General features: G+C 42.7%; 1 protein-coding gene across 3 annotated transcripts in view; it reads right to left on the bottom strand.

The window, feature by feature from the left end:
* Sara (Smad anchor for receptor activation) overlaps nt 1-12,500 on the bottom strand; it is a 72,694-nt gene that overhangs the window by 59,061 nt on the left and 1,133 nt on the right. For 2 of the 3 annotated variants that reach the window (XM_076195149.1, XM_076195151.1), the window contains exon 2: nt 1,499-1,584. In XM_076195149.1, coding sequence (XP_076051264.1) covers nt 1,499-1,556 — 58 coding nt within the window. In that variant the 5' untranslated portion in view covers nt 1,557-1,584. The remainder of the gene's footprint in view (nt 1-1,498; nt 1,585-12,500) is intronic. The other variant, XM_076195150.1, reaches the window with a different exon arrangement.

The following is a 12,500-nucleotide window of genomic DNA, read 5'->3' as shown; positions in this document are numbered from 1 at the left end:
CGACAATTTTTCGTATACACTAAACCATCGATTTGGCGGACTTTCGATTTAGCGGACAAAGTGTGTCCGGTAGTAACAGTCAAATACCGGACAAAGTCCGTAAAATGAAAATTTGTCCCACAGGTGTCCAGTAGTAACGGTCAAATAGTACCAGAAAAAGTCCGTAAAATGAAAATTTGTCCCTGGCTGTACATATGTACTGTACATATGTAAATAGCGGCAACTAGATTTAAGGTAAGAAATGGTTCAATTTCTTCTTTATATGTAATGTACATCATTATACATATATACTGTAGCCTTTTTATTACATATCTACTACGTATGTGCATGCCGAAACCTAATGGACAATTTTCTACATAACGGAATTATGTCCGGTATCCAGTATTGGTAACAGACGGACCGGATTTTCAAATAACGGACTTTTGCAAATAACGGACAAGGGTCTGCACGCATTTGTCCATTAAATCAAGGGTTAAGTGTAATTTCTATTATCACAAATTACTGCTCCACTCCAGAATATGGACAGCATTTCCCCCCATATATCCTTATGCTTCTTTCTTTTTTACTGGGATGTACCTCCCACCCCTAAACCCACCATCTACCTCTAAAGCCAGGTCCACCCTTGTTGCATTTCCACGTATCGTATCATCTTTGCGTACCACCTAGCCATATGATACAGAGCAACAGGGTATTGTACCCACTTGTTGCATATCCGCCTGCTGTATACAGATACACAACAAGTGAGTACAATACCCTGTTGCACCGTATTGTATCACTAGGCGGTACGCAAAGATGGTACGATACGTGGAAATACAACAAGTGCGGACCCAGCTTAAGTTGTGCACATGTGATTTACAACTAGCGCACACAAAAATAAAATGCGCACACACACACACACACACACAAGGTATTCAAATGATATTCAAATCCATTCAATAAAGAAGTTCCACACAAACATCAACTTATAAATTCTCTAAAATTATGGTAACTTGCCTAAACGTCAAACCAATAAAAAAAATTCCGCTCTCTCTTCTAACTCTAGGGTTCTATTGCAAACGAAATGACCTTGCCACCATGGGTGCACACATACAAGGCAAATTTGAGCTCAAGCGAATTTCTGCAAAACATTAGAGGGAACATTGCCGACTGTATGCACTTTTTTGGGATCCAAATTCCCTTCATGAGAAGAGGCACAGCAAAAATAAAAAATGACAAGTTAAACACCATACGAGGACGAAGCCTTTATTTGTACGATGTTTCACTTATTACAGCTTTTTCCAAGTACAAAATAAAGGCTCTGTCCTCATATGCTCTTTAACTCATCAGTCTTGTCGGCAACTACTTCATTCATGAAAAAAATTAACAATAAAAAATCCAGCTCAAACTAATCTTCATCAAGTTCGAATGCATCTCCGTCCTCATATGGCGTTCCTTGTCAGTCCTGTCGGCAACTGCTACTTTCATGAAAAAATCGACAAAAAATCCAGCACAAACTAACCTTCGTCAAGTTCGAACGCATCCAAGACCTTGTCGATGTCGACCACGAGTTTCTCCATCCTGCGGGTGTCACACCTCTCCTCGCTTCTGAAAACAAACAATATATGTTGGTCAAGCTCTCGCTTCTGAAAACGAATAATAACGATGTTGGTCAAGCTCGAGACTTGCAATCAATCCAAGCTGAACCATCTACATCCCCGGACAACAAGAACCATAGCCTTAAACGTGCTAAGCCTAGCACGGAATCCTGAAACGCAGTAGTCACTATCCAAGTTATGACCTAGATTGGTTCCGACCAACCATTGTAAGTTGGATCCCATTCAAAATGGCCAACACGGGGGTTATACTCTAGGATACATGATATCAATCTGTTGTGTTTTTAAGTAACTTTTTCTATTAAATACTATTTCCCTATTGAATATATTTTCCCTACTTTTCGGCTTTTTATAAGATTGCCAACTGTTACCGAGCTGGTGTTAATGTTGTGAAAACCAGCTCGGCAACAATTGGCAATCTTATAAAAAGCCAAAATAAAAGTAGGGAAAATGTTCGTCAAGCAGGTGTTTATTGTGTGCTATGTTTAGGCTGTAAAGAGGTCTACATTGGTGAAAGTTTCCATGGTGTTGATAAAAGAATATCGGAACAAATATGATATGAAAACTTACAATATGAATAATGCCATTGTTGGACATAAATACAATAAAAGCCACAATGCTGAATGGAATAATTCTAAGATTATTCGATATGAAAACCATACTATGAAACGTAGATGTTTTGAATCTGCTTTTATATCTCTCATTGATAACATAAATCAAAACAATGGATTTTTTTTTTACAATAAATAAGCCTTTAGCAATTTCAATAACAAAGTAACGTGCGATTTACACAAATTGTGTTTACACCAGTTTCATGTGCGTTTCTCCCCGCAAGCTCAGGCTATATAAGGAGTCAGATGTTTGTCCAATGTGTTACTTCTGAAGAAGCCTTGCTGGGCGAAACATTAAATACATTGGATCCCATACTCTGCATTTGGCCTCTCTCCTACAGTTGTATACAGCATTGTTTTCAGTTGCTTAGTTGTTAATATGATATGGGAGGTTAAAGAGAGAAAATACTTATTATAGAGTATTCTTATTAGTAAATTCATAATAGGCAGCTGCTAGACGTGGTCAAAAGTACATAAATATCCTTCATCCTTAATTAATTTATCAAACTCTTCCACAAATGCCTTAGCTGCAGGCACATCACTGCTAGGAGCCTCACCTTTCGACAACATGTGGTGAACCTGGTAATGCTCTCAAAGGCGACGAAACCACCCAGCACTCGCTATGAATTCATGTGAAGCGTGTTCTTCACCTGCACGTTCTTTCAACATGCGAAATCAACTTGTAGCCTTACTTTGCACTGCTTGCAACATCACTTTCACATTTCTTTGCCTGTTATCTTCCGCCTACAAACAGTCTCGCTAGGAGGGTCCCAATCACAAAAATCACAGGTAATCAGCAGTGTACCCCAAGGCTCTGTATTGGGCCCACTCCAATTCCTGATCTACATGGGAGATATAAATGAGGGAGTGAATGGCTCTAGCCTCTCCTCATTTGCCGACGACACCAGTCTGAGCCTACCAATCGTCAGTACTGAAGATGTACCTAACCTCCAGAGAGACCTAGCCACTGTCTATGCCTGGGCCTCAAGAAATAACATGGTCTTCAATGAAGAAAAGATTGAAATACTGCGACATGGCCAACATCAAGCAATAAACACTGAAACAAACCTACTCACAGGAGGAGGTCATGAAATTAGCACACTTCAGACCTGGGGGTACATGTGGGAGAAGACTGCACATTTGACCACCACATAGCCGAAACTGTGAGAAGAGCGAGAGGGATGGCAGGCAGGCTGGATACTCACAACCTTCTGTACCAGAGAACCCAAAATAATGTTGACCCTCTTAGAGGGACACCTTCATTCAGCCACTCTTAGACTACTGCATGTAGCCAGCTGTGGTCCCCTCACAAAGAGGGGAAATTCAGCAATTACTGGCTGTCCAATTCTCTCACACCAGGCAAATCAGAGGAATGAGGGAACTAAGCTACTGGGGACGTCTCAAAAAGTTGGGGGTCTATTCTCAACAACAAAGAAGAGAAAGGTATCGTGCAATCTATGTGTGGAAAATAATTGAAGGAAAGGTACCTAACCCAGCACCCCATTCACTGCAGCCTTACAGCACTGAACGTGCATGGAGGAAAATAACAAGAAAAACAATACCAACCAAAGCTCCGAAAAGGATCAAGACCCTGCTAATGAATAACCTGAGCCATGAGGGTCCAAAGATCTTTAATGCCCTCCCAAGGGATACAAGAGATATCACCGGCTGTACAATGGACACACTGAAGGCTGGACTAGATAAATTCCTGTCATCAGTACAAGACAAACCACCTGTACCAGGCTACACTGCTGGATGCTGGTTGACAAACACCATACCAGACCAGGTGACCTTAGAGAAACTGGACACCAGGAATGGTAACAGTGGCGGATCACCATGGCTGTGAAGAAGTCTTCTAGACACATCCAAGTAAATAGCAACTTTTCCATCTCTGCCATAATTGTCATACATGATGCTGGGCTGCCACAACTATCTTACGCACTGTACTGCCAGATATATATACAGTAAACTCATAATAGGCATCTGCTAGATGTGGTCGTAACTCACGTACATCGTAGCTCGGATAGTGACTGTAATGGTGCGATTATAGGAGAGAAGCCAAACGCAGAGTATGGGATCCAATGTATTTAACCACTTCCATACAGTGACGCCTACGTAGGCGTCATGAGGAGCAAGTGGGTACGCGATGATGCCGACGTTGGTGTCTTGATGATTATATTAATTGTAGTCATACCTACGTAACCTCCATTCTCTCTAAACTGGCTTCATCATATTTTCTATGGTTATCAAAATTCACGGGTGAAAGAGAACGAACGATTGAGCACCGACTTTATTTTTTATAATGCGATTATTATGACGCAACATCGCACGTCGGGCAGCTAATGCTGCCAGACGCTCGATGTGCCCCGGAGTGAAGAGGTTAACGTTTCGCACAGCAGGGCTTCTTCAGAAATAACACAGTGGACAAATATCTGACTCCTTATATAGCCTGAGCTTGTGGGGAGAAACGAACATGAAACTGGTGCAAACACAATTTCCGTAAATCGCTTGTTACTTTGTCATTAAAATTGCTAAAGGTTTATCTATTGTAAAAAATCCATTGTTTTTATTTATATTATCAATGAGATATAAAAGCAGATTCAAAACATCTACGCAAGCTTGGGTTATATAAGGAGTCGGATGTTTGTCTTCTACTGTGTTATTTCTGAAGAAGCCTTCCTGAGTGAAACGTTAAATCCACTGGATCTCACAATCTGTGTTTGGCTTCTCTCCAACAGTGCTCTTGCAGTCATTGCTCTTTTTACTCAATGGTGCGATTAGTTGGAAATGGTGCAAATTGACATTTCTTTCATAGAGTAGGAACCAACAGCGAGCATTGACATGATACGGGCGTCAAAATTTTTCACCCAGTGCACATCTTCAAAACCAATCAACGCTTTCACCTTCAGCCACAACGTCTGGGCCCAAGATATCTCAGAGGTGACTTGATACAGGTATTTAAGATTCTAAAGGGGATTGACAACATCAAAAGTGACAAAATTCTTACACTGAATGAGAATCGGACAAGAAATAATGGCCTCAAATTGTCAGGAAATAGATTTAATTTGGAAGTGGGTAGAAACAACTTCGCAAGCCGTGTAGTTAATGAATGGAATAAACTTCCTGCAGAGGCAGTGCAATGTAGTTCAGTTCCAAGCTTTAAGATTCATTTAGATAAACATTTAAGCATGATGCTGTAATGACTGCACTTTATTTCATATTATCTGATTATTTGTGTTATTATTTGTCTGTTTATTTATTATTTGCTTGATTCCCATTTATTATTATTTGTCAGTTTATTATTATTTACTATTTACCTGTTTCTTTATCATTTAACTATACCTATGTATTATTTATTTTATCTATTATTATTGATATCATAATTTTCATTTTTTTTTCTATTTTTTTTTATCATTTATATATATTTTTTCCCATCCGACCTAGTTATGGACCAAAAGGTCTCCTGTCAGCATGCTCTGCCTCTGTAATCATATGTAATCTATCAACTCTACCTATTTGCATTATACACAACCACACATGTAAACAACACAACAGGTCCTGGAGCTGCAGCGTCTACGTCGTGGGACCACCCCCCAACCCCAAGAGTTGGGGGCCAAACAGCAGCAACCACCCCTGGCCATCAGCTCTACGCAGGTGGCACCGATCCGCATTGTGAACAGCTGCCCAGGACGTAACACTTCACCCCATACCATACAACACATAATGGAAGACTGCATTATACACAATCATGCACGCAAACACCACAACATACACTCTATAAAGGATTTGTGGGAAAACCCAGTTTCGGCAGTGGCATTCCTTGGGGAGATGGGACTGCTCGGACAGACAGTCTAGGGAACAACAACAACACAACATACACTCTATAAAGGATTTGTGGGAAAACTCTGTTCAGGCTGTGGCATTCCTCACGGAGACTGGACTGCTCGGACAGACAGCCTAGGGAACGACATAAACGACAACTCTACCCTTCCTCCATAAGAACATAAGAATAAAGGAGACTGCAAGAGACCATAAGGCCTACACTAGGCAGATCCATATCCATCACCACCTGTCATCCCCATCCATAAAGTTGCCTAATCGTTTTTTACAACAACTGATAGTTTCAACACTTACTACATGGTTACTAAGTTTATTCCATTCATCGACCACCCTATTAGTAAACCAATTCTTGCCTACTTCCTTCTTAAATCTAAATTTGTCCAGTTTATAACCATTACTGCGAGTCCTGCCCTGTTGTTTTATTATGATGACCTTGTTTGCATTACCCTTGTTATAGCCTTTAATCCACTTGAACACTTCTATTACATCACCCCGCACTCTGCGTCTTTCAAGAGAGTGTAAGTTTAGGTGCCAAAGCCTCTCTTCGTAAGACAAATTTCTGAGTCCATGTATAATTTTGGTCATTCTTCTCTGTACTGAATCTAGTGAATTTATGTCCATTCTGTAGGACGGAGACCAAAACTGTACTGCATAGTCAAGGATGGGTCTAACTATTGCTAGATAGAGTTTAATAATAACCTCTGCACTTCTATTCGTTACCGTCCTAGCAATGAAACCTAATGCTCTGTTAGCTTTATTTCTGGCGCAAGGCGAGATGACAACTGGCAACAATTCCCCTCCTCCTACCACCACAAGCGAGTGACATAAAAACAATCCCACACTGATAAAATGCAGAAAGCCTCAAGTTTCTTCTTGCAGAAATCTATAGGTTAGCTGTAAAACTACTGCCAGCTACGATGGAGCCACAGGTTTGGCTGGTGATACATACATAATGCACATACATATACCAAAGGCTTTTTCCCCCTTACAAGGGAGGTAGCCAAAAAGAAAAAGGCATAAAATACCATTCCCACCCATTCCATCCCTAATACACTCCCTCTTAATCTTGGCACCTCCTGGATGACGGGTCATCCCTGCATCTTGTCCACTACCCTGGATCAGAGGCAGTGACGCAAGACACAGCACATCCACAGTAAGGCCGCTTCATTAAATTGGCGACCCCCCCTATCTGTCCCCTCATGCAGAAAAGGAGAAGAGATGAAACTTAAGATGACATTATTATCATTATTCATACTATTTTTACCTAGTTGTGTTTTACAGGAAGGGGAGCTACTCTCATGGTATCCCGTCTTTGTATCTTGCAGTGTCTACTTTGCTCTTAAATTTGTGTATGGTTTTTGCACACACTATTGTTTCATCACGTTTGTTCCAGACATTCACCACTCTGTGTGGAAAGCCGTTTTTTGGGGGTCTCTTGTATAACTATCCTTATTGAGTTTCTTTTCATGTCCCCTTGTATTTCTCTTGTCCCAATTTAGTAAGTCCTCTCTATCAAGGACTTCCATGATTCTGGGGTTACAAGTTCCTGGTTAATGAAACTTGAGGTGACATTATTATCGTTATTCTTACTGTGGTGAGAACCAGGAATATGTTGACCAGTGTTTCTCAAACAGTGTGCCCGGGCGCACTAATGCACCCTGGAAGATAGCCAGGTGCACCCCAAGATAACAGAAGATCTAATTAATAAAATATGATTATATTTTTAAAATTTGTATGATTTTCATATATTTTTGAGACACCAAAAATGTGGTTTAATAATCAGCATTAACTCTTCGTCCTTTGACATTTTGAACTGAAAAGTAAATTCCTTAATCTTTAAGAAGCAATGGCATGGACAGTCCTTCCCCTTTTTCTTTCCTGGGGGATTTAAATGAGCCATTTCTGATCCCCCCTTCCCCCTGTCAACTGATTATTGAATGAAAATCCGGATCTTCCAATACTTTCCGTTTATTTTCTATATTTTCGTTTTACATGATTTGTGGGAGTTTGTAATGAACTAGCTCCTTTTTTGGGGTAGAATCAATGATGCACCCCAAAGTTTTGGTTAATTCATAGGTGCACCCTGGTGCAAAAAAGTTTGAGAAACACTGATGTAGGCCCTGCCATATTTTTTTATCCTTACATGTCAAGACTCTAAGAGACTGGTAAGCGATACCTGTACACTGCAGTCCTACGGAACCGTTTCTATGGCTTTACCGAAACGAAACAAATTGACTGCTGCCTCGTGCCTCTCTGACTGGAGATCCTCGTAATTTACAAAGGATTACAAAGGTGGAGCATGCCGACAGGAAATCTTTTGGTCCATATCAAGGTTGGATGCAAAAATATATATAATTATGATAAATGAATAATTAAAAACTATAATAAAGTAGACAATAATGGTCACCAGGCCCTTCTGTCAATCTCTAGGAGGAAACTATGGAATCCTGTCCGTGCAGTGGAGTCATTGACATGACACCAGCGAGTAAAAGGCGAGACCCGGTCAAATCTCATCGTCACCATCGACATGGAGGATTCGACGGGTGCGGAGGAGGGCAACGTCACTTCATTAGCATGCCAATACAGTTCGCCACAGTATTCCCTGAGCAAGCCAGTCCCCGTGCTGGCCAGTCTTCCATTTCCAAACGGCCCTCGGCAGGATTCCGACTTATGCAAGCAACAACCTCTGCGGGTAACATCTCCGCTTCCTCCTACGAGGGTTGCATCTGGTGGAAACAACCCTATGCCTCCAAGGAAGAACGTCATCAGATCGGACAAGGTCAGTTACCGTGGCGTTGCCAATGAATGTTCTCCAACGGCACGGGTCAACAATTCCATCCAATACCTAGTCCATGCAGGTCTTGACAAGCGTCAGGGAGAAACCACACTTCTTCATCACTCCTGAAATAACCACTTCAGTACAGCTCAAATTCTCATGTGCAGTGTGGGCCGTCACGTGTAATTTTCATCACACTAATCGCATTATAAAATGTAAAGTAACTGATGTATTCACTCTTCTCTTTTATTCTGAGTAATGATACATATACCAAAGGCTTTTCCCCCCTTACAAGGGAGGTAGCCAAAAAACAAAAGCACAGAAACCAGTCCCACCCATTCCATCCCCATCACACTTCACTCCCCTCCACCCTCTTATCCTGGCTCCTCCTGGATGACGGGTCATCCCTGCATCTTGTCCACTGCCCTGGGTCAGAAGCAGTGTTGCAAGTCACAGCAAGGCCGCTTCATTAAATCAGCGAGCTCCCCTTCCGTCTCCCCCATGCAGAAAAGGACAAGACGGGGAGAAATCCCTTCAGGCTGCGTCAAATTTTTCTCACACATACTCCCTCTCCCCCCAATCCCCACCCATTCTATGATAAACATAGAATATGTGATCAAAGCAATTCACAGAATCCAGGGTAACTTATGTACAACTACAAAAAATATACATAATGAAAATGCCGATGCCAGTGTCCTCATGTACCCATTCATGCTTCCCGATGCCTACACAGGTGTCATTGTACCGAAATGGTTAATACGCAGAGAAGTTGGGCATTCCGCACTTCATAGCACTCTCTGCCGCCTGAGTATTACCAAGGCAGCATGCCAATAGGAGGCCTTTTGGTCCATAACTAGGTCGAATTTGAAAAAAGAAATCATAATAAATAAATGAATAAAAACTATAATAATGTAAATAATAAATAAAATAGGTAAATAAATGCATAGGTATGGATAATGCTAGTTCCATGATAGGGTATTGGTACTTCATCTGCAATAAGCAATACCTCGGTATCTTACGACAATACCGAGGAGATACTCAAAAGGGGCAGCAAAAAGGGATAGTAGGCATTAAAAGTGATAATTTTTTGGATCGCATGAAGAATCGTCACCCCAGACTTCAACAGGGTTGTCCGAGAGTGACAATTCTTCATGTGCGCCATCCTGGGTTTATGATTTGTAGCAATGCTACTGTTGATGAAGAGAGAGAGATTTTGGGGAGTTCGTCTCTTTTATTGTAGGGTACGAGTGAACTGATTTTACATGCAGTGGAAGCCACTATATATACTGCATGGGTAAGTTACCCGTGGTGCGTAATTACATAATTGCTCTGGGTTAAGTTAGGTCAGGTCAAGCAGGGTTGCACTGACAGAGAAGCGTCAGGTCGTGGGTGACGTCATGCATATTCCATATCACGCGACTGTACAAAGTTGCTTCCGCCGCATGTAAAATCAATTCACTCGTACCTTACAATCTTTCTTTTCCTGTTGATGTTTCCCATTTTCATAAGGGGTCGCCGTTCCTTGCTAGTCATTTCCACTTATTTCGGTCCATCACCTGCTCCTCCTCCAGATGTTTTTCCTTAAGGTCCTCTCTCAGTCTGTCCTTCCAACGCAGCTTGGGTCTCCCTTGTCTGCATCTCCCCTGCACCTCCATCTCCATCACTCTCCTTCCTACGTAGTCTTCATCTCTTCTCTTCACATGGCCAAACCAATGTAATCTCCTTTCCTGTGCTTTCGCCGACGCCTCCACTACTTTCACAGTACTGCGAATCCTATCATTCTTTATCCTATCCAACCTCTTCACCCCACACATCCACCTCAACATCCTCATTTCTGCGATGTCCAGCTTCCTTTCTTGTACCTTTTTCAGTGCCCATGTCTCCGCTCCGTACAACAACGCTGGTCTTGTACACCTTTCCTTTTACTCTGGCACTTTTCTTTTTGTCACATAGCACACCTGATACTCTCCGCCAATTGTTCCACGCCAACTTGATCCTGTAGTCAATCTCTTTTTTCTTGATCTCCATCCTTCGCTACATAAGATCCGAGGTATTTGAAGGCCTCCACCTTCGGCAGTTTGTGGTCCTGCACGAAAAGGTCACCTTCCCGAGTCACATTGCACTCCAGGTACTCCGTCTTCTGTCTGCTCACCTTCAGCCCATAGTCCTCTAATAATAAGCCCCTCCACAGCTCCAACCGCTCCTGCAGTTCTTCGCGACTCTCTGATACCAACACTATGTCATCTGCAAAGAGCATACTCCATGGTGCCTCCTTTGTCACCTCCTCCACCAGCACATCAATGAGGAGGTTAAACAAATAGGGGCTAAGAGCTGACCCCTGGTGAAGTCCAACTCCCACTGAGAAAGCCTCTGTGGTACCAGCTGCACTTCTCACTCTTGTCCTGGCATCCCTGTACATGTCTTGAGTCATCCTGACATACTTCTCTTTCACTCCCTTCGACCTCATACTCCGCCACACCTCACTTCTCGGAACTCGATCATAAGCTTTTTCCAAGTCAATAAATGTCAAGTACAGTCCTCTTTGCTTTCCTATGTACTTTTCCATCACCAAAACCTCTCTCTCACCAACAGTAGCATCGCTACACTGGTGACCCCAGAGTGACCACCATGGACCCGTCTCTTGTTGCTCCACCCCCCCCCCACTGCTCCATCTCTCCCAACGGCCAAGGGGGAACATTAAACCAAGCACAGCATACGTCAAGATGTTATCTATTCCCCACCTCCTACCCACAGCCGTCAGATGCGACTCCTATGCCCCCTAGCGCCAATCTGATTTGTCCTTCACAACGTTAATGATGAAATAATCACTGCAGCAGCAGAACCAGCCTACAGGCACCAACAACAGATGCTGGACCACCACAATCTGATGCACTGCAGGCCTGCACCTAACCTCTGGGAGTCACTACGTCAGGACACCTCTCCTCGGTGCTGACTTTACAGGTTACTGGTCAACGTCACCAAAACATCCATCTGGTCTACGCAACAGCTCCCGCCTCAACTGCCCTCCAAACTGCACCACCATCAACGCTAGACATCTCACGCGAGACGTTCACCGCAGCCTCCTGGAACAACCTCATAATGTCTCTAGCAGAGATGGTTCATCTCAACTCCACTGTAGACTGCATTGCAATCAACCACAGCTACTGCCATCGACGCTACACATTCCTATGTCCAACGCTCATCGAGCCATCTGGGGCAACCTCAACATGTCTCCAGCGGAGATGACCAGTGGCCACCCCCTTAAACCAAGACAAATTTAAGACGGGAGAATTGTACAGCCGCAACAGTCACGTGGCATGGAATATGACTGACGTCGCCCATGATCTGACGCTTCTCTGCCAGTGCAACCCTGCTTGACTCGACCTAACCTAACCCAGTGCAATTATCTGATTACACACCACAGGTAACTTACCCCCCCCCCGTATATACAGTGGCTTCATCCGCATGTAAAATCAGTTCACTTATACTTTACAATAAAGGAGACAAACTCATCAAACCCTCTTTCTCTTCACCAACAGTAGCATCGCTACAGATTCTTCGGTTGTACAAGTTGATGACAATAATCATAACCCTCGTTCAACCTAATCTTTATTCCACTGTTGATATTCGGTGTACTGGGGCGACAATTCTTCAGGTGGGATCTCATGGGGTGACAATTCT

The sequence above is a fragment of the Oratosquilla oratoria genome, chromosome 12 (genome assembly GCF_046742065.1).
Source record: "Oratosquilla oratoria isolate Oo_2021 chromosome 12, ASM4674206v1, whole genome shotgun sequence".
Classification (NCBI taxonomy): Eukaryota; Metazoa; Arthropoda; class Malacostraca; order Stomatopoda; family Squillidae; genus Oratosquilla; species Oratosquilla oratoria.
This window is presented reverse-complemented; position numbering and strand designations above follow the sequence as displayed.